General features: G+C 40.2%; 3 protein-coding genes across 3 annotated transcripts; all 3 read right to left on the bottom strand.

Moving 5' to 3' along the window:
* Nucleotides 1-4,445: 4,445 nt before the first annotated feature.
* On the bottom strand, nt 4,446-5,408 carry LOC136665591 (olfactory receptor 52K1-like). The gene has a single exon (XM_066643244.1). The coding sequence runs from the start codon at nt 5,406-5,408 to the stop codon at nt 4,446-4,448; it is 963 nt and encodes a 320-aa protein (XP_066499341.1).
* Nucleotides 5,409-13,692: 8,284 nt separating this feature from the next.
* On the bottom strand, nt 13,693-14,655 carry LOC136666935 (olfactory receptor 52A5-like). The gene has a single exon (XM_066644982.1). It carries the CDS (start codon nt 14,653-14,655, stop codon nt 13,693-13,695), a length of 963 nt encoding a protein of 320 aa, XP_066501079.1.
* Nucleotides 14,656-21,531: 6,876 nt separating this feature from the next.
* LOC136665975 (olfactory receptor 52K1-like) lies at nt 21,532-22,488 on the bottom strand. The gene has a single exon (XM_066643891.1). The coding sequence runs from the start codon at nt 22,477-22,479 to the stop codon at nt 21,532-21,534; it is 948 nt and encodes a 315-aa protein (XP_066499988.1). The 5' UTR covers nt 22,480-22,488.

Raw genomic sequence — 22,488 nt, 5'->3', positions numbered from 1 at the left:
TCATTTATTCATTCATTGACTGTAACCGCTTATCCAATTCAGGGTCACGGTGGGTCCAGAGCCTATCTGAAATCACTGGGCGCAAGACAGGAACACACCCTGGAGGGGGTGCTAGTCCTTTGCAGGGCGACACACACTCACACCTATAAATGTTTTTGAGTCGCCAATCCACCTACCAACGTTTGTTGTTGGACCATGGGAGGAAGCCAGAGCACCTGGAGGAAACCCATGCGGACACAGAAAGAACACACCAAACTCCTCACAGACAGTCACCCAGAGCGAGACTTGAACCCACAACCCCAGGATCCTGGAGCTGTGTGACAGCCACACTACTTGTTGCGATGCTGTGCCACTCCAGTTTCGAATTCGAATTCACTCTTTGTTGAAAGTGCACAAAAAGGGGCTGTATTCCTGAAACTCATATTTAGGGACAACCCTTCTGCACAAGGGGTGTGATCTTATATCTGATATTTCCCTAATTTGCATATATCAGCAACATATTTTTCTTCATAAACCCATGTCAAAATTTCCCTAAATTTATTTTGCTACACTTTAATCAGTTAATCATTTAGTGGAATGTACATTGAATCTAATACTGGTTCCAGCAAACCATCAAACTGATCATGATCTCTCTTGGTGTGGGTTTGAGGTAAACCTTCACGCAAGGCTAGGCAAGTTTTACAGCCCCAATTCTAATGAAGTTGGGACCTTGTGTAAAACATAAATAAAACAGAATATGATGATTTGCAAATCATTTTCAACCTATATTTAAAAGATTATACTACAAAGATATAAATTTGATACTTTTGTTGCAAATATTCACTCATTTTGAATTGCTCAACAGTCCAGGGTCTCATCTGTCGTATAAATAAGCAGGGACGTCCCTGAAAAATACGTTGCTTGGATGGCAGCATATGTTTCTCCAAAACCTGTATGTCACACCTTTCAGCAATAATGGTTCCTTCACAGATGTGCAAGTTACCCATGCCATGGGCACTAATACCATCCATACCATCAGAGATGCTGGCTGATGAGCCTTGCGCTGATAATAATCCTTTTCCTTTTTGGCCCGGAGGACATGACCTCCGTGATTTCCATAAGCAGTTAGAAATGTGGACTCATCAGACCACAGGACACTTTTCCACTCTGCGTCAGTACATCTCAGATGAGCTCGAGCCCAGAGAAGCCGGTGGCGTTTCTGGGTGTTGCTGATATATGGCTTTCGGTTGCATGGTAGACTTGTAGACAGAGCGACGAACTGTGTTCACTAACAATGGTTTTCTAAAGTGTTCCTGAGCCCATGTGGTAATATCCGTTACAGAATGATGTCGGTTTTAATGCAGTGGGATCGAAAGTCACAGGCATTAACCCGAACCCCGCATTTTGCGGGGTAGAAACACACCTTATATAATCAGCTTTGTAAGTCTTGAATGTCTGAATGCTTCTGTGAGCTCCGTATACCGTTAGAAAGCGCAGATCCTACCGTTTCTAAAAATAGCGCTCTCATCGCGGTGCTGTGAAGCCTCTGGGAGTAATCCAGTGTGAAAAACCACCTAAAAATCAAGGCGCTCCTTCAAAATTTTGGTCTTATGTCCTTGTCATGAAAGACTAATGATAGGCGCTAAAATCATTAAAAAAAACCGCTGAAAAAGGGACAAGAAAGACGCTGTTTACTTTCAGTTTCGTTTTGACTCACATAACGTCAACCCACGCTGTCTCTGGGCAGAAAAATATGAGTCATCAGCAAAAACATATTTCTATTATTGATTTATAGTTTTTCAAGGTTTTTTTTTAGGTTTCACATCAAATAACACTGCATTAGATCAACAAATATAAACTAAAAAGCTTAAATAATTATTTATTGTGTGTTTTCTAAATAAACAAGTATTATTTCATCATTTTTTAAAAAGATTATAATAATAATAATAACTGTAAACATTATCAGCATCTGAGAAAACTGCCAAAGTTTTCCTAGCCATGTGCTCATTTACCACATGGCTCTGTTTATTCTTCCTGTCTCTGCCCTAGTCCCGCCTTAGCTCCGCCCTCTCGTCAGAGTCTCCTTTGTAGTCCTGCCCTCTCGTTATTGTCTCCAGGTGTTCCTTGTCAGTGCTCTGTGTATATATAGTCCCTTTGTTTCAGTATTTGCTTGTCCGTTCTTGTGTGTGTAGATGTGTTTCTTTGTCTGCTGTCTTACACATTACCACCAGTTCACAGTTATGTTCCTGTTCTAGTTATGTTCCACTGTGTTCTAGTTTGTTTTCTTGCCTCCCTGCTCCTGTTTGTTTTCTGTTTGTTGTGTTTGCCTTGGTTTTGTTTAAATAAATCTTCCTTGCGTGTACGTCCACCTCCTCATCCTCCTTCAACTGTGACAGAAGAACCGACCTACAAAAATGGACGTAGCGAGGAACTCATGGGCCAGGTGTGCTATTAGGCGGACTCCCTTTAGCACTGATCCTGGCAAGCCAGGCGGGTATGTGCTGGAGACACAACCGTCCTCCTTATCCCGACGGCGTGGGAGTTGGTGGAAGCAGCGTGCTGTTTATCATTTATCTGTTAATCATTTAGTGGAATGTACATTGAATCTAATTGTTGTGTGATGATAGTTCTTTTACCTATACATTAGCTCAAAAGAGACTATTTTGTGCTGGCTTAACAGCAGCTAAAAAGACTATTATATTTAATTGATTTAATCCCAAAACATGACTCTCGAAACAATGGCTACTATTTTATTATGACATAGTCTCTCTTGAACTGACTACTGCAATGATTAATAAAGCCAAAACAGCTACACTTGTGGCTAAGGACTTGCTTCCAACTCATTAGCCTATACTTACCTTGTACACTTCATGTGACAGTGAATGTGATGTTTTTTTTTTTTATTTAATTTTTTATGTTTATTTGTTTTTTCTTTCTTTTCTGCGTTGAATTGTGTTTTTTTCTTTTTTTTACATGTGTTAAAAGCAAATACAAAATGTATCAAAAAAAAAAATCTCCATGCTGCTTATTGTTCCACTCCACAATGCTCTTTGTTCCTGTCTGAGCTGCTCATTGCTCCTCTCCACACTGCTGATTGTTCCTCTCTGAGCTGCTCATTGGTCCTCTCTGCACTGTTAACTGGGTCACACAGCACTATCCAGTTGTTGTTCGGGTGATTGGTCTGCGTTGCGAGTTTCAGCTGAGTATGTTGATTTGGACCGTCTTTTGAGGTATTCAGCTTACCATACAAGCCACCGTGCCGCTGTGGCATAACTGCCACCAAGTAAACACATCTGCATACTGTCCCAAGCACCTGTTGTTTCCGCTGGGCCTCCAAAGATTAGCAAGAACCTATTATGTTTGTTACAGTACTCCTGCCTGTTAGTCATTTATGGTGAATGACTTGCAAAATTACAGGTCAATCCATTCAGGTCCAGGCCTAAGCAAGATGGACAAAGCCGGTGCATGTCATCTGGTTCAAGGGATGTGGAACAGTGCAAACAGCATGGCTGGGAGCACATGAAGCCACATTGCATGATGGCACCATTTATGTAATTCAGAAGCAAAAACTGTCTGTTTCAGTAATAATTCCCATTAGTAAAACAACATTTGTACAAATGTAACCCCTAATAAAACATTAAATAGTTCATCCAACATTGGTGAAATGTTTCATACACATAGAAAATATCAGAAAGGTTTTAAAAGTCAGAATGTCAGGAAATTTCTTAAATCAGTTTTTTACTGTAATTGCAACAAAATGTTCATAGAGCGACAAATGTAAAGAACACAACAGAACACTGAGCATCTGGGTTAGGCTCAGAACCACCAAGAGCCACTAGAAAAGCTTCACTGAACCTTGTCATAAGTTCTAGGATCTGGAATCACATTTTTCCAAAGGTGCTAAACCACAAAAATGTATGTATCATATAAAATTAAATGTATTTTATCTCTTTACAAAACCTTTTTGTGAACTAAATAAATGTATTAAATGAGCATTAATAATATGTACATATTAACCAGATACAGCTTTGCCAAAAATAGTTGTTATATTTGCAATTTTACCTATGTAGTCTAGCTTAGATTACACTTGAATAAAATTATCACACACATTTTTAATTCATGAATATATATATATTTGTGTAACTTTTGGTATTTTTCATATGTTTAGTGTTTCTTATTGACAAAAACTGTACACAAAGTTATGCGTTGGATTCTATGTACTTTAAAATAAAGGAAAAATCTCCTATGTTGATTTGACTCCTTGATATGACTAACACAGAGATAAAATAAAAGATTTGTTCATACTTCATTACTTTGAAAACATAGAACATTTGCAAGACAATCTGGCATTCTCAAAGAAATGTTTAAATTTAGATACAAAAAAACAATTACACAGCTTTTACTGTGAGTAACAACATATGTTTACTGAACAGGTCTGAATAAATGCTACAGCTATTATCAGTGCTTTACTGTGGTATGACTTTCACAAATTTAAAGAATTTTACAAACTGTGTTCTTATTTCTTTTGTTCTGATTCCATAAATAATTGGATTAAAACAGCTTGGAAAAAGTGTGTACACTGTGCTTATAAAAACACGGCTGTTGGTAGAAAGACTATTTCTAATTCTGTATGACAAAAAAGCCAAAAACACAAATATTAAACCACTTGTAATAACAATTATATGTGTTGTGCAAGTGTTGATAGTCTTCATGCTGAACTTCCCTGATTTCATGACAGAGACAAATATTATTACATACGAAACAGCAACTAAAACAAAATCTGTAGCTGTTATTAGAAAAGCAAATGTCAGTCCTAATATGCTATTAATTGAAGTATCTCCACACGCCAGTTGAACCAGCCCCATGTGTTCACAAAAGCAGTGATCTATATCGTTTTTCAAACAAAAATTCAATTTTCCAGCCAAAGCCACCAATATGATATTTAAAAGCAGATTTCTAATTGCTGGCACAATAACAAACTTTAAAAAGTTGGACATCCGCATCTGTTTGTGATAAGAAAGTGGTCTGCATATAGCAAAGAAGCGATCCAGGGCCATCCACAACAATAAAGTAGACTGATATGCACCACAAAATTGAACACAAAACATTTGTATTAAACAAGCACTGAGTGAAATCTGATTCCAGTCAAATAAAAAACTGAACAACATGTTTGGTACATAAAAAACTGGTAAACACAGATCCACAATGGCCATTAGACCAATTAACACACACATTGGGGAGTGTAGAGATCTCTGAGAAATAATTAAATATATTAGAATGGAGTTTGAGGTGGTAGACAATAAAAACATGAGGAAATATGGAATGAACAGAAAGTGCCGCCATTCACCCAAAGAAGAGAAACCAGTCAGTTTGAAAACTGTAAAAGAAATATTTTCTGTGGGTAGGTTTTCCATTCTGCCCAACATCATGTTAAAGCCAGGATTTATGTGCAACCCCCCACATTCACCACTGCCAATTACACTAGAATATATTTTTATATTGCAACAAATAATTATATATGTTGTATTCAAGTCAATTGAAAATGATATTGTTTTTGGTGCAACCACTTCTATAGTTCTAGCTGAAAGCCAATGGCATTATTATCTATGGCTTTCTATTTTTTTATATCAAATGTTTTAATATGTACATCTAATACATATATTCATTATAGAGACAGAACTAATAATAAAAACTTACCTATACCCTGAAGTAAGTATATATTTTAAGCAGCACTTTAAGCATTACATTTCAATACACTTACATTTTATAAATTCCTCTCTAAACAATAGTATAATCATATAAATTTAACAAAAGTTCACTATAGAAAACAGAACTGAATTATTGCTTTTTGAATGTCACAAATCACCCTTTTTGTTGATTAAAACTTGACATTTGTTTCTGCTTCTATATAGAACCAGCTTCATTCTCATAGGGCAATGCTGTATTCCTAAAGGCTTTTGTGGTGTATTCCTACAGGCCTTTTACAGATTAGCTACACACCTACACCACCCTTCTCCACTCATTGTCTATTTTATTACCTCAAATGATCATATTGCTGCACTTTGTAGTTCTACAATTACATATTGTAGTCCATCTGTTGCCCCATATATATTGTTAACCCATTGCCGACAGTGCTTCAATTTTAATGACCACCAGAGAGCAGGAATATTTTGGGTGGTGGAGCATTCTCAGCGCTGCAGTGACCCTGATATGGTGATTTGTTAATGTGTGATATGCTGATAAGTGGATCAGACAAAGCAATGCTCCTGGAGTTTTTCCACTGGTTGTGGTCCCTGATATATTAAAGGAGTGTCTCCTGTAATTAAACACAACCCTAATTCCAATGAAGTTGGGATGTTTTGTAAAATCTAAATAAAAACAGAATATGATGATTTGCAAATCCTTTTCAACCTATTTTTAATTGAATACACTACAAAGACACCATATTTAATGTTCAAACGGATAAACTTATTATTATTTTTTTTTTTTTGCAAATATTCACTCATTTTATATTTGAGGCCTGCAACACATTCCAAAGGAGTTAGGACAGGGGCAAAAAAAGACTGGGAAAGTTGAGGAATGCTCAAAAAACACCTGTTTGGAACATTCCACAGATGAACAGGTTAATTGGAAGGTGAATGTCATGACTGGGTATGAAGGGAGCATCCCCGAAAGGCTAAGTCGTTCACAAGCAAGGACTTTCAATTTGTGAACAACTGTGTGAGCAAATCATCCAACAGTTTAAGAACAATGTTTCTCAACATACAATTGCAAAGAATTTAGGGATTTCATCATTTTAATGATGAACATTGTTCATAAGTACACACTTATATATTATTTATTATACTCTCTGTTTATACACCTTCACATTCATATTTATAACCTGTTCATAGTCTGCACATTCATAACCTGTACATACATTTAATTTGTATGATGGTATTATTATTTAAAGAGGAATTTTATATAAAAAAAGTGCTGCTTAATATTTATTCTTGTAATTGAATTTTTATTATTTACTTTATTATTACTCCTGCGCCAGCTTCTGGGGGGTCTAGGTTATGCGCCCCGGGAGTTGCGCGTTCAGGAGGGGGCATCTGTCACACCCTCGTCTCGTCTGGTCCGTTTTCTCAGCACATGGCTTTGTTTTGTTATTGTCCATGTCTCCGCCTTTGTCTCTGCCTTCGTCTCCGCCTCTTTTACGTCACCCTCGTTATTGTCTTCAGGTGTTTCTTGTTTGTTATTGTATTTAAGTCCCCTTCCCTCACTTCCTGGTGTCGTTCATTGTTACTTGTTTCGTTCATTTGTTCTTTGCTAAGTCAGTTGTTCCTTGTTTCGTTCGCCTTGTTCTTTGTTCCGTGTTCATTATTCTTCGTATGGTTTGTAATGCTCCTTGTTTCGTGTGCATTGTTCCCATGTTGTTCTCCATACTGTTGGTTTCCGATTCTCGTCCTTAGTCCTGGTGTTTCTGGTTCCCGTTCTTAGTGTTTGCCCTCAAGTTCGTTTATGTTTGTTTTGTTAAGTTCTCGTAAATAAAGTCTGTGTTGTAAGCGTTTGCGTCCGCCTCCGTCAGTCCGCACCCCGCGCCCCTAACACTTGGTTTCAGAGAGACACTGACACTCTGAGAAGTTCTTTTTATACCCAATCATGTTGTCAATTGACCTAGTTAGTGTTAATTGGTCTTCCAGCTGTTCGTTATACGCTCAATTTCCTTTTTCCAGCCACTTATTGCTACTTGTCCCAACTTTTTGGAGAATTTTGACACTGTGAAATTTTGAATCAACATATTTTTCTTTTAAAATGTTACATTTACTCAGATTAAACTTTTGATCTGTCATCTATGTTCTATTACGAATACAATATTGACATTTGCCATCTCCACATCATTGCATTCAGTTTTTATTCACAATTTGTTTAGTGTCCCAACAGTTTTGGAATCCGGTTTGTACAGTAAATTGTTTGGGTATGGTGTGAATAAATATAAGTATGTACAGGTTATGAATGTGCAGACTATGAACAGGTTATAAATATGAATGTGAAGGTGTATAAACAGAGAGTATAATAAATAATATATAAATGTGTACTTATGAACAATGTAGGTTATTTGTACAGTATGTACAATAGTGGGCAATATATACAACAGATGAGAGAGCCGGTAAGTGCTGTTTAAGTCCATGTGTTATTACCGTGTGTTAGGATACCGTTCATCATTATTGTTCGGGTATCGGGAGGCAGATTTCAGGAGTGTGACAGCTGTGGGAAAGAAGTGTTTCTGGTACCTGGTGGTCTTAGTCCAAAGGCTCCTGTAGCACCTCCCAGAGGGCAGGAGGGTGAACAGTCTGTATGCTGGATGACTGGGATCTTTGATGATTTTCCCAGTCCTTTTCAGACATCTCTTCCTATAGATGTCCTCTATGGCAGGAAGTGGTGCTCCGATGATGCGTTGGGTGGCTTTCACTTGGTCTGAGGCAGAGGAGCACCCGTACCATACTGTGATGCAGTTGGTCAAAATGCTCTCAATAGTGCAGCGATAAAAATTCACCAGGATGTCTGAGGACAGGTGGTCCTTCCTCAGAGTCCTCAGAAAAAAAGAGGCACTGGTGAGCTTTCTTGATCAGCTTGGAGCAGCCGGTCGTCCAGGTGAGATCCTCTGAGATATAGACACCTAGGAATTTGTAGCTGTTCACATGCTCCACTGCCGTCCCCTTGATGTGAATGGGTGGATGTGGATCAGCATTCCTTCTGAAGTCCACGATGAGCTTCTTAGTCTTATCAGTGTTGAGCAGAAGATTGTTATTGTCGCACCACTCAGCCAGATGATCCACCTTCTTCCTATAGGCGGTCTCATCATTATCTTTGATGAGGCCGATCACTGTGGTGTCATCTGCAAACTTAATGATGATGTTGGAGCCAGCAACAGGTTTGCAGTCATGGGTAAAGAGGGAATAGAGGAAGGGACTCATGACACAGCCTTGTGGTTCACCGGTGTTTATAGTAATCCTAGATGAGCAGTGGTTATCCAACCGGACATGTTGAGGTTGGTTGGTCAGGAAGTCCAGTAACCAGTTGCACATGAGGGAACTTATGCCTAAGTCTGTGAGTTTTGTGATAAGTTTTGAGGGGATGACAGTGTTGAATGCTGAACTGAAGTCTATGAACTGCATCCTGACAGAGGTGTTTTTATTGTCCAGGTGTGAGAGGACAGAGTGCAGTGCTATAGTGACTGCATTCTCTGTGCTTCTATTCGGTCGGTATGCAAATTGGTGGGGGTCCAGGGTGGGGGGAAGACAGGATTTGAGGTGTGCTAGGACCAGCCTCTCAAAGCACTTTGTGATGATGGGGGTGAGGGCTACTGAGCGGTAATCGTTAAGTCTTGATGGGTTGTAGTTTTAGGGTATCGGGATGATGGAGGTGGTTTTGAAGCAGCTCGGCACCACAGTACGGGCCAAGGACAGGTTGAATATGTCCGTCAGTACTCCTGACAGCTCTCCAGAACACGCTCTGAGAACACCTCCAGGTATGCCATCAGGGCCCGCAGCCTTATGGACTTTGATACTGCTCAGCGCCACTCTTACATCGGTGGGAAAAAGAGTCAGTGGTTGGTGGTCTGCAGACACATCTGCCTTGGTTGCAGTTGTTGGGTTCCCTCTCTCAAAACGAGCATAGAAATTGTTAAGCTCATTGAGGAAGGAGACATCAGAGGAATTGGGGGAAGGGTTGGTAGACCTGTAGTCTGTGATGATCTGGAGTCCTTGCCACATATGTCGGGAGTTGGAGAAGTGTTCTTCTACCTTCCCCTTGTAGTGGTGTTTGGCCTTTTTGATGCCCCTCTTCAGCTCAGACCTGGCTATATTGTAGGCCTGTGCATCCCCCAACCTAAAAACTAAGTTGCGGGCCTTCAGCAGGAGACGGACATCCCGATTCATCCAAGGCTTTTGGTTGGGGTACATGGTGATCTGTTTCTGGGTGGTGACACTGTCTATAGTGGTGGAGATGTGGTTCAGTACAGATGAGGCGTACTGATCTAAGTTTGTATGAGTGAACATATTCCAATCAGTGTTCCTAAACCGGTCCTGGAGCACAGCACCTATCCCCTCTGGCCAAACTTTAATTGTCCTTACGATGGGTTTTACACGTTGGATGAGTGGTAAGTACCAATGTGTGAGGAAAAGGGAGAGATGGTCAGATTGTCCAATGTGGGGGAGGGGTGTTGCTTTGTATGCTCCAGCCAGGTTGGAATAAACATGGTCCAGAATCTTGTCTCCTCTGGTGTGGCAGGAGACATATTGGTGGAATCTGGGGAGGACTGCCTTCAAGTTGGCATGGTTGAAGTCACCAGCAACAATAAAATCAGCCTCAGGGTGTTTGATCTGATGTTTGCTAATGGCTGCATAAAGTTCTTTCATAGCCAGCTTAGCATTAGCATCCTGGTGGGGGGATATACACTGCAGTTAGAAGGAATGGAAGTGAGTTCTCTGGGGAGATAATAAGGTCTGCATTTGACCATTATAAATTCCACATTAGGTGAGCAATGCCTCTCGGTAGTAGCATAGTCTGTGCACCAAGCTTTTTTAATATAAATGCACAAACCTCCATCTCTGGTCTTGCCGGAGTCCTCTGCTATCCTGTCAGCTCGGTGTGTATGACGTCCTGCTAACTCAATTACATTGTCCAGGCAGTTGTTGTTTAGCCATGTTTCAGTGAAAATCATGACGTTTGAGTCCATAATCCTGGTGGTGGTAGCTGGTGATCAAGTGCTGTATCTCATCCATTTTGTTAGCCAGAGAACAGACATTGGTGAGGAAAATGCTGGGTAAAGGCAGCCGGTGTGGTGTAAGCTTTAGCTTTGCTCGTAGCCCTCCGCATCTACCCCGCTGTTCTCGACGCCATCTGCGTGCACTTCCGCCCAGCCGGGAAGAGTGTGTAGCCTCCGGTTTTCTGGAGATCTCTGGAATGAGTCGGAGATTGGTGATAAAACTGTTGGAGATCTGAGTTTTGATGTCCAGAAGCTCATGTCTGCTGTAAAACAGCAGTGCTGAACAATTCTGAATATTTGCAAAAAAAACTATAAAGTTTATTTGTTTGAACATTAAATATCTGTCTTTGTAGTGTATTCAATTGAAAATAGTTTGAAAAGGATTTTGCAATCATCGTATTCTGTTTTTATTTATGTTGTACACAATATATCACTACCATCAGAATTTGGAGTGGAGAGGATGGCCTGCCAGCTCCTGACCTTAACCCCATTGAACAGTTGTGGGATCAGTACAACCATGTTGGCTAACTTGCGACAAATGCTGGTTGAAGAATGGGATGCCATCCCACAGATGTGTGTGACCAGGCTGTTGTATGTATGTGTATGGTTCTTCCACATGCTACAGAGGCTCCTGTTAAATTGTTAAATTGCCAATATGTCTTGTTTCCACAAATTTCAATCATCTAGTCAACCAAACGAATCAGGGGCAGAATAAGCTGTTTGACATTGGCAGAATGGATTTGGCAAATTTTTCATGGGTGCAATTCACATACTCAGCTCTACTGCTCATCCCACAAATGCATGTTCCTTACAAATGTGGCACCATTTAAAAGGGAAATTAAAACGCTTTCCAACAGTATAAGATTTATTGCCAAGAAACAATGTTACAACAAAGAAATAATCTACCAAACACAAATTTCCTTACTTTTTGTGCTATGTTACATAAAATGTAAAAAAGCTCTAAACAACAGTGTAGACAACACCCATGTCTACAAAGTTTGGAGCACAAAAGAAAACTTCATAAATGTTCACATGTGTTTCTTTCACTATATTTCAGCACCTTTTAACCCATTAAAGCCAAATGTGTTAAATATGATACATGATTTTTTGAGGTGGCTCTTTCATCAAAAAAATTTAAAAATTAAAAAATCCCGGATGTTTGTGAAATTCCACCTGGACATTTTTTTAAGTCTAAAAAAGAGGGTGTCTTTTTGTCCGGGTAAAAGAGGACATCTGGTCACCCTATCCAAGCATGCCCCTTGGGCTGAAATAGCCTGCTGCACAGCAGCTCTATCCACTGAATTCATGTTGGCGATGTTTAACTCTAATGGGTCTGATGATGGCCACATAGTCTCATCTCATCTCATCATAATCTCAAAAGCAGGTAAATGTGACAATGCAGTTAGTGGGGCTTGAACTGGGACTGACTCAGTGACAGGCAAAAGCTTATCTCACTGAGCTAATATGAGGTAAAATGCTTGTGACTTTAGGGACGTTTGTTCAGAGAGTGGAATAGAACAAGAGAAAATAATAACTAAAGTAAGAAAGTGTTTTTAAACTAAAGAGGATGTTCTTGCGGAAGGGGAGACAACTTGAGTTTCCTTAACAGTTCATCCATTCATTCATTGACTGTAATGGCTTATTCAGTTAAGGGTCGCCGTGGGTCTGGATACTACCTGAAATCACTGGGCGCAAGGCAGGAACACACCCTGAAGGGCTCAGCAGTCCTTTGTAGGGCAAGACACACTCACACATTCACTCACAACTATGGACACACTTCAGTAGCCACTCCACCTACCAATGTGCTTTTTGACCATGAGAGGAAACCAGAGCACCCAGAGGAAACCCACAGGGACATAGGGAGAACATATCGAACTTCAGTAGTTGTGCGGGTTATTTGTCCATGCTGTGCAGTTCAACTGACTATGATAATTGGACAGACATTTTAGGTGTTCAGCTTTCCATACAAGCCACTGTGCCATCCCAGCATAAATCAGATGCCACCAAGTAAACACATATGCATACAGTCCCAAGCACCTGTTTCTCCCACTGGACTCTAGGTCTGATAATCATTTATGGTGAATGCCTTGCAAAATTAAAGCACAGCCAATAAGGTCCAGGCCCAAGCAAGATGGACAAAGCTGGTGTGTTTCATCTGCTTCAAGGGATTTAGTTCAGTTGGCAGACGTTGAACAGCTTCAGAACAGTAGCAACAGCACCTCTGAGTTTAACAGCTGAAGTGTGTGCTGCTGTTGTAAGTGGTGTTATAGGCTGGTAGTACTCCCACATTCTGATACTACCTCTTTTCAGCATGTTGTTCCTTTTATAGACTAACCCCTCTTCATGCTCTGTGTTACTCACCTCCATTGTGTGTGTGTGTGAGAGAGAGAACGCAGGTGGGGGCGGAGCTGTGAGCAGTGCAAAGCAGACAAGCTGAGCAGAGCACATACTCATAGTGAAAGAACAGGATGGCTCTGTAAAGATCTAGACTTAGAGCAATTAAAAAACTCCAAATATCGATGTAAACATTATAGCCTCACTTCATATCCCACTCTGATCTATCCCAATATATTCTATATCAAGCATGGGTACTCCGATTACATGTAAATACAATTATCATACATATTTGTAATTTATGAATATAATTGTGTGACTTTTCTTACTGACAGGAATTATAGTTGTACACTTGTTTCTATGTACTTGTAAAAGAAACATGTTTTAAGCATTAAAATAAAGAAAAAGAACTCCTATGCTGAAATGACTTCTTGATATCACTAACACACAGATAAAACAAATAACTTTTAATTACTTTGAAAGCATAGAACATTTGCAAGAGAGCCTGTCATTATCAAGAAGTGTTTACATTTTGATACAAAAAACAATTACACAGCTTTTACTGTGAGTAACAACATATGTTTACTGAACAGGTCTGAATAAATGCTACAGCTATTATCAGTGCTTTACTGTGGTATGACTTTCACAAATTTAAAGAATTTTACAAACTGTGTTCTTATTGCTTTTGTTCTAATTCCATAAATAATTGGATTAAAACAGCTTGGAAAAGGTGTGTACACTGTGCTTATAAAAACACGGCTGTTGGTAGAAAGACTATTTCTAATTCTGTATGACAAAAAAGCCAAAAACACAAATATTAAACCACTTGTCATAACAATTATATGTGTTGTGCAAGTGTTGATAGCCTTCATGCTGAACTTCCCTGATTTCATGACAGAGACAAATATTATTACGTAAGATATAGTAATGAAAATAAAATCTGTAGCTGTTATTAGAAAAGCAAATGTCAGTCCTAATATGCTATTAATAGAAGTATCTCCACACGCCAGTTGAACCAGCCCCATGTGTTCACAAACGCAGTGATCTATATCGTTTTTCAAACAAAAATTCAATTTTCCAGCCAAAGCCACCAATATGATATTTAAAAGCAGATTTCTAATTGCTGGCACAATAACAAACTTTAGAAATTTGGACATCCGCATCTGTTTGTGATAAGAAAGTGGTCTGCATATAGCAAAGAAGCGATCCAGGGCCATCCACAACAATAAAGTAGACTGATATGCACCACAAAATTGAACACAAAACATTTGTATTAAACAAGCACTGAGTGAAATCTGATTCCAGTCAAATAAAAAACTGAACAACAGGTTTGGTACATAAAAAACTGGTAAACACAGATCCACAATGGCCATTAGACCAATTAACACACACATCGGGGAGTGTAGAGATCTCTGAGAAATAATTAAATATATTAGAATGGAGTTTGAGGTGGTAGACAATAAAAACATGAGGAAATATGGAATGAACAGAAAGTGCCGCCATTCACCCAAAGAAGAGAAACCATTCAGTTTGAAAACTGTAAAAGAAATATTTTCTGTGGGAAGGTTTTCCATTCTGCCCAACATCATTTTAAAGCCAGGATTTGTGTGAAACCCCCCACATTCACTACTGCCAATTACACTAGAATATATTTTTATATTGCAACAAATAATTATATATGTTGTATTCAAGTCAATTGAAAATTATGTTGTTTTTGGTGCAATCACTTCTATCATTATTATCTATGACTTTTTATTTTTTTACATTAAATATTTTGTGAAATGTGAAAACATCTATAAATATAATGTGAAAACATATATGCATTATAGTGACTGGATTAATAATAAAAACCTACCTATACCCTAAAGTAATAATAAAAATTCAATTACAAGAATAAATATTAAGCAGCACGTTTTTATATAAAATTCCTTTTTTAAATAATAATACCATCATACAAATTAAACAAAAGGAATATGTTCACTATAGAAAACAGACAACAGTTTAGACAACATTTAGAAATGAGATGAACAAACCCAACATAAGCCTTTATTACAGTAGCATTTTTGTGTAGAGCACCAGGGCATTTGGGAGCCTGGGCCTGGTAAGCCTGTTCAGTATTCCATCCCTGCTTTTAAATAGTCACTTACATCCCGACCTATTGCTTGTAAAGCATACTGCGACTACAGATACTACATACCAAGAAAGGTCAGTGTAGTGTGGGAGTGCAGAGTTTATTTATATATTTAATTTTATAATTATTAATTCATTCATTCATTATCTGTAACCGCTTATCCAATTCAGGGTCGCGGTGGGTCCAGAGCCTACCTGGAATCATTGGGCGCAAGGCGGGAATACATCCTGGAGGGGGCGCCAGTCCTTCACAGGGCAACACAGACACACACTCACATTCACGGACATTTTGAGTCAACCGGAGCACCTGGAGGAAACCCACCAACTCCTCACAGACAGTCACCCTGAGCGGGACTCGAACCCACAACCTCCAGGTCCCTGGAGCTGTGTGACTGCGACACTACCTGCTGCACCACTGTGCCGCACTTATTAATTATAGTTTTATTTATTATTATTATTATTATTATTATTATTATTATTATTATTATTATTTACTATCTGTTTATCTATTATTTTGTTTATAGTGTGTTCTGCTTTGAGTAGTCATAAGGAAAGTTAAAACGGAATTTGTTGTATTACTGTAATTTACTGAAACCACAAACCTTGAGGTCAGCAGAGCAGCGATTTACCAGTGCACCACCAAGGCACCTTGAAAATGGGTGGTAAAATACTACATATTAAATGGTATCAATATGATGGCAGGAAGGTCAAACGAAAGAAACAGCTGGAAGTTGATACACATTTGGGTAAGTCTCGAACTTTTCCTCTACACTTTCACTGACTGAAATGAGCTTATTTACATTCCACAGAACTTTCTGCCAGAGACTGGGCTGAACAAAATGTTTTTGTTAGTGAGGATGATGTGCAGATGGAAATCTAGCAGAAGCCCCCATAGATGAACAAAAGACTATCAGAATTGACTGGATAATTGAGGACACCACTATCTGACACCATGTTCTCAGGTATTCGTGGTATCATAATAAATGTTGGAAAATTAGTTGGGCAGCCTCATTGGCTGAGTGAAGTTTCAGCAGAGGGATAAATCAGACAGCTTTAGAAAATCTATGCATGATAATTAGTATAACTGTAATCCCTGAATTGGGGTAGGCCTGTAATGAAGGACAAGTTTGACCAGGGACAGTGTGGTATAGGGAGAGGGTGGAGCAATCCTAATTGTTTGACCCTGGGTTCCTTATTACAACCACACATGTCGCGTGCTGCCACAAACGGCCGGATATCTCTATCCACGTTGTGCCACCAGAATCACCTTTGCAGAAACTCCAAGGTGGAGTTGCTCCCACCATTGTGGTGCAAAGATTAGACTACAAATGGATGTTTGGCCCACTCTAGCCAGTGCCTCCACTACTCAATGGCCATTTTGACAGCCATAACTTCTCTATTCCCCACATCATAAATTCGCACAGTAGGGGTCAGACAGTGAGAAAAGAATGCACAGGGGTAGAGTTTGTTGTGTGAATCGTAGTGCTGTGACAGGACAGCACTCACCCATGTATTTGAGGCATCGAGTTCCACTACAAAGAAAAGGTTATGGTCACAGAGACGCATGACAAGAGTGGTGGTTAGCCTGTGCTTAATCCCCTCAAACGTTCTCTGGGCTTCATTAGTCCATCTAAAGGGGATTTGGCTGCTTGCAAGTCAAAGCCATGAGGGGATAAGTCACTGAACCCATATTACTGACAAACTGATGATAGATAGACGTTGCGAAGCCCAGAAAGTTTTGAACCAAATGGAGGGTACCAGGGTGAGGCCGCTTGGCCACCACTTTCAATTTGGCTCAATACATGGTTAGACTACAAATCATTGGAGACTACAAACCCCAAGAAATGTACCTCTCAGACTTCTCAAGTTTGACAAAGAGATTGTTCTCCAAGAGTAACTGCAGAATTTGACTGACATGGTTAACATTCTCCTTCAAGGTTTTACTGAAGATAATAATGCCATCCGGGTAGACAAATGCATAGTAAAAAGGCACTGTGCAGGACCTCACGGATGACCTGTTTGAAGACAGCTGGAGCATTCATCAACCCAAATGACATTACTAAGTATTCATAGTGGCCAGAAGAGTTGATGAAGATCGTCTTTCACCCATTCCCCTGATGAATACGCACCAAATTATAAGCGTTCCCAAGGTCCAATTTGGTGAACATCGCAGCCTGTTTAAGGGCTTCAAATGCAGACTTCATCAATGGCAAGGGATAGTGGTGATTATTATTATTATTATCTTATTAAGCTCGCTATAATTTATACATAGGAGCAGGCAGTCATCCTTTTTACCCTACAAAAAATACTGCACTAGCAGGAGATGTGGAGGGACAGATAAATCTATGTGCCAGTGACTCTTGAATATATTTTTCCATTGCCTTTTCAGATAGTGGAAGAGAACTAAAGAAGGATAGTGTCTTTAAAATGAAGATGTTCTTGAGGAAAGGGAAAGTAAAAGAAACCAGTAAAGATAAGATAAAAGAAGAAGGAATAAGTAAGGAAATCAGAGACCAGCAAGAGATTTTAACCACTGCGAGAGAAACTGAGGGAACAGAGAGATGCAGTAAGTTAACTTGTGTCACGCCCTTGTCCTGTCGTGTCTGTTTTCCCCACCATGTGCTCACTTAGCACATGGCCCTGTTTGTTATTGTCCATGTCTCCGCCCTTGTCCCGCCTTTTTTCCTCCTCCTTATCAGTGTCCTTGTCAGTGTTAGTTGTAATCCTGCCCCTTCAATATCTGTTCCAAGTGTCCTTTGTCGGTGTTAGGTATTTAAGTTCCCATGTGTAACTTCCTGGTTGTTGGTCATTAGTTTCCTCTGTTTGTTTCCTCTGTTCGTCTACCGTGTGATGTTTCCCCACTCTAGTCTATCTCTGCTATTCTTCATTTAGTACACCTTTGTTTTGTAGTCCTAGTATGTCTTTGTTTTGTTATGTTTGTTGTAAATAAAGTTTACAGTGTTATTACTGTGTCCACCTCTGTCAATCTGCCTCGCGATCCTGACAAAAGTCTAAGTGTCTATATTCCAGGCTATAATCGAGTCTAGGACTACAGACGAGGCAGCTTATGGACAATGCTGGAGGATTACCCCCTCAGGCCCGGGGAAAATTTTTTGGGTGGGGGTGTTGAGGGTAGGGGCTGTTAGCCTCAAACCTCAGGACATGGGAGGTGAGGCTAACAGAGGCGCACCTCCAGGGGAATCTACGGTTGAAGAAGTCCCTCAAGAGTGCGGCCATCAGACCTCCTAAACCCTCAACAGCTCTAGCACGTGCCTTTCGAGCAGCCCAAGTCCATGTTTCCGAGGACGTCTCTGCAGGACTCTCCGCTCTGGCTCCAGCGAGGGTGACGATCCAGGCCGCTCCAGATCGAACGAGGGTGGCGATCCAAGCCGCTCCAGATCCAGCTAGAGCGGCGATCCAGGCCGCTACGGATCCACTGAGCTTCTGTTCCTGCGAGGCTGGCCAACCCGGCCGCTCCTGTTCCAGTGGTGACATCTGCCACTTCTGCTCCCTTGACAGTGGCTTCTGCCGTTTCTGCTCCCGTGACTGTAGCCCCGGCCACTTCTGCCCCTGTGACTGTGGCCCCGGCCACTTCAGTTCGTGTCCGTACATTGGCCCCAAGAACTTCAGGGCCGATCCCTAAAGCTGTGCCCAGGCTAGCTTCTCGAACATCCCCACAGACCTTTGCCAGTCCTGGGCACCCCCCAGTTGTTTTGGTTCCCCTGTCTGTCCCTGTCCTGGTTCCTGTTTCTCTCCACATCCCTGTACCTGTGTCTGCTCTTGTCTTTGTCCCTGTGTTCGTGCCTGTTCCCGAAAATGTCCTGGTCCCTGTTCCCCTGCCAAGTCCTGTACAGTCCCTGTTTCTGTCCAGTGTCTCTTCTCCAGTCTAGTCCCCTGTCCTGTCCCAGTACCCAGCCTCAGACCCGTCACCTGTCTTGTCTCCAGCCTCTGCTCCCGTCCAGTTCCCTGTCCATTCCCAGTACCCAGTTCTATCACCTGTCCAGTGCCAGTACCCGGCCTTAGTCCCGTCACATGTCTTGTCTCCCTTCCGGTCCAATGTCCAGCACCCTGTCCTGTCCCCTGTCCAGTCACCTGCTCCTGTCCAGTCTTCTGTCTCTAATCCTGTCCTGTCTCCAGTCTTGTCTCGGGTTGTCTACACCTGTCTGGTCTCAGTCCCCATCCAGTATTGAGTCGAATGTCCCACACCCCATCTTGTCCTCTATCCAGTCACATGTGCCTGCTTCTGCCCTGTCTCCAGTCCAGTCTCCGGTTCTGTTCTCTGTCTTGTCCCGAGTCCCGTCTCCTGTTTCTAGTCCTGTCCAGCGTTCGTTTCATTCTAGTCTCTTGTCCATTGTTCAATTTCCCTTCCAGTCTTTTGTTCAGTCCCCTGTCTGGTCTCCAGTTTCGTCTCCCATTGCTCCCCTTTGTCAGTCTCCTGTCCTGTCCCAAGTCCAGTCACCTGTTTCCTGCTCTGTCAAGTCTCCAGCTCCATTTCCTGTGAATGTTCCTGTCTAGTCCTGTCACCTGTTGGTTCATTGTTCTGTCTTGTTTTCCATGCTATCTCCTGCACCAGCTCCTGTGGGGTCTAGGTGTACATGCCCCGGGAGTTGTGCGTTTAGGAGGGGGCATCTGTCACTCCCTTGTCCTGTCGTGTCTGTTTTCCCCACCATGGCTCTGTTTGTTATTGTTCATGTCTCTGCCCTTGTCATGCCTTTGTTCCTCCTCCTTGTCAGTGTCCTCGTCAGTGTTATTAATAATCCTGCCCCTGCGTCATCTGTTCCAGGTGTCCTTTGTCGATGTTAGGTATTTAAGTTCCCATGTGTCACTTCCTGGTTGTTGGTCATTCGTATCCTCTGTGATGTTTCCCCACTCTAGTCTATCTCTGCTGTTCTTTGTTTACTCCACCTTTGTTTTGTAGTCCTATTATCTCTTTGCTTTGTTATCCTTGTTGTAAATAAAGTTTACAGTGTTATTAGTGTGTGCGTACGCCTCCGTCAGTCCACCCCGCAATCCTGACAACTTCAAAGTTCATTCATTCATTGTCTGTCATGGCTTTTCCAGTTCATGGTTGCGATGGGTACAGACCAGTGACGGATGCTGGTCTTTCAAGGAGGGGAAGCTCAATTCAACTTTGTAAGGTGAATGTGACAGTTTTGGGGCATGGTCAGGGCCGTTTCCCTCAGTGAATTCTATTGGCTGAGCTGGTTCTGTGACTGCCTACCTCATATGCTGTATATGGCCTGGCTAGTAGGAGAAGCGTTCACAGTTCACAGAGATGCTGTTTTCCCAAGAACAAAATGCTATAGATAAATAGAGTCAGGATAGGGTAATTATCTACAGTTTACAGTGGGTTCAAATCATAATATGTGATAAACATGTGAACATTTTTTGCTGCAAGGAGGCATTAGAAAATGGAGAGTTAGATGCATTTGACAAGAGTTGATGCCTACTTTCAGATGCTCAAAAAACCATTAGTTGGGAGTCGAATCCTGTTCTCTAGTTATGTCTCTGTATTCCACCCATTTTCACTGTACACAGACACTGTGAGAACCATCCTTGGAAAATAATTTTGGACATTGAATAGTCTCCTATTTTCCCTTTTCCACATTTCAGAACGAAACTCAAATGATCACAGTACATATCTTCTATTTTTGTTTTATGTACAAGGCTTCTCCCATATATAACATATGAGGCCTCAGACTTTCAAATCCTACTCACTTCAGAGGGCGGAATGAAGGATGGATTAATATTCTTCCAAAAGTGCAAACTAATTATATGTATTTATCATTTTAAATGAAATGCATTATATCACTTTAATTGAGTAAAAATGTATTGGTGAATTAATGTATTAAATAAATGGGAATCATATGCATATTTGACCCAGATACTGCAATACCACATATAGTTGTGAAGATATGCAATGACTATATATGACTACATAGATTTAGCTATGTAGTCAAGCTTGCGATATAGCATTTGTACACAGATTAGATCTAAATAGCTTTATCATAGATATTTTGATTTCTTGAAACATTTGTGTGACTTTTTTTTTGTGTTTTGATGTTTAGGGTTTATTACTGGCATGATTGTGCATTTATTTCAATGTATTTGTAAATTACACTTGTTTTATGCATTAAATGACTCAAAGACATGACCAACACAGTTTAAATTAAACATCTGTTAATTCATTTTTAATTACTTTGAAAAGAACATCTGCAAGATAACATAATTTCAAAGAAATGTTTAAACATAGATACAAGTCATGGCTAATTACACAGCTTTTACTGTGAGTACTGAACAAATTTGATTAAAATGCTATAGCTTTTATCAATGCTTTACTGTGGTAAGACTGTCATAAGTCTAAATAATTTTAAAAACTGTTTTCTTATTTCTTTTGTTCTGATTCCATAAATAGTTGGATTAAAAAAGCTTGGAAAAAGTGTGTACATTGTACTTATAAAAACACGGCTGTTGGTAGAAAGACTATTTCTAATTCTGTATGACAAAAAAGCCAAAAACACAAATATTAAACCACTTGTCATAACAATTATATGTGTTGTGCAAGTGTTGATAGCCTTCATGCTGAATTTCCCTGATTTCATGACAGAGACAAATATTATTATATATGATACAGCAATAAAAACAAAATCTGTAGCTGGTATTAGAAAAGCAAATGTTAGTCCTAGTAAGTTATTAATAGAAGTATTTCCACACGCCAACTGAACCAGCCCCATGTGTTCACAAAAGCAGTGATCTATCTCATTGTTCATACAAAAATTTAATTTTCCAGCCAAAGCCACCAATATGATATTTAAAAGCAGATTTCTAATAACTGGCACAATAACGAACTTCAAAAAGTTGGACATCCGCATCTGTTTGTGATAAGAAAGTGGTCTGCATATAGCAAAGAAGCAATCCAGAGCCATCCACAACAGAAAAGTTGATTGATATGCACCAAAATATTGAATACAAAACATTTGTATTAAACAACCAATGAGTGAAATCTGATTCCAGTCAAATAAAAAACTGAACAACATGCTTGGTACATAAAAAACTGGTAAACACAGATCCACAATGGCCATTAGACCAATTAACACAAACATCGGGGAGTGTAGAGATCTCTGAGAAATAATTAAATATATTAGAATGGAGTTTGAGGTGGTAGACAATAAAAGCATGAGGAAATATGGAATGAATAGAAAGTGTCGCCATTCACCTAAGGAATAGAATCCATTCAGTTTAAAAAATGTAAAAGAAATATTTTCTGTGGGTAGGTTTTGCATTCTGTCTAA

Source organism: Hoplias malabaricus, chromosome 1 (genome assembly GCF_029633855.1).
Source record: "Hoplias malabaricus isolate fHopMal1 chromosome 1, fHopMal1.hap1, whole genome shotgun sequence".
In the NCBI taxonomy this organism is placed as follows: Eukaryota; Metazoa; Chordata; class Actinopteri; order Characiformes; family Erythrinidae; genus Hoplias; species Hoplias malabaricus.
Note: the sequence above shows the minus strand (reverse complement) of the source record. Positions and strands in the feature narration are given on the sequence as shown.

Bases quoted from the DNA above. Each gene is read 5' to 3' on its own strand.
- LOC136665591 (XM_066643244.1), bottom strand. From the start codon at position 5,408: ATGATGTTGGGCAGAATGGAAAACCTACCCACAGAAAATATTTCTTTT.
- LOC136666935 (XM_066644982.1), bottom strand. From the start codon at position 14,655: ATGATGTTGGGCAGAATGGAAAACCTTCCCACAGAAAATATTTCTTTT.
- LOC136665975 (XM_066643891.1), bottom strand. From the start codon at position 22,479: ATGCAAAACCTACCCACAGAAAATATTTCTTTTACATTTTTTAAACTG.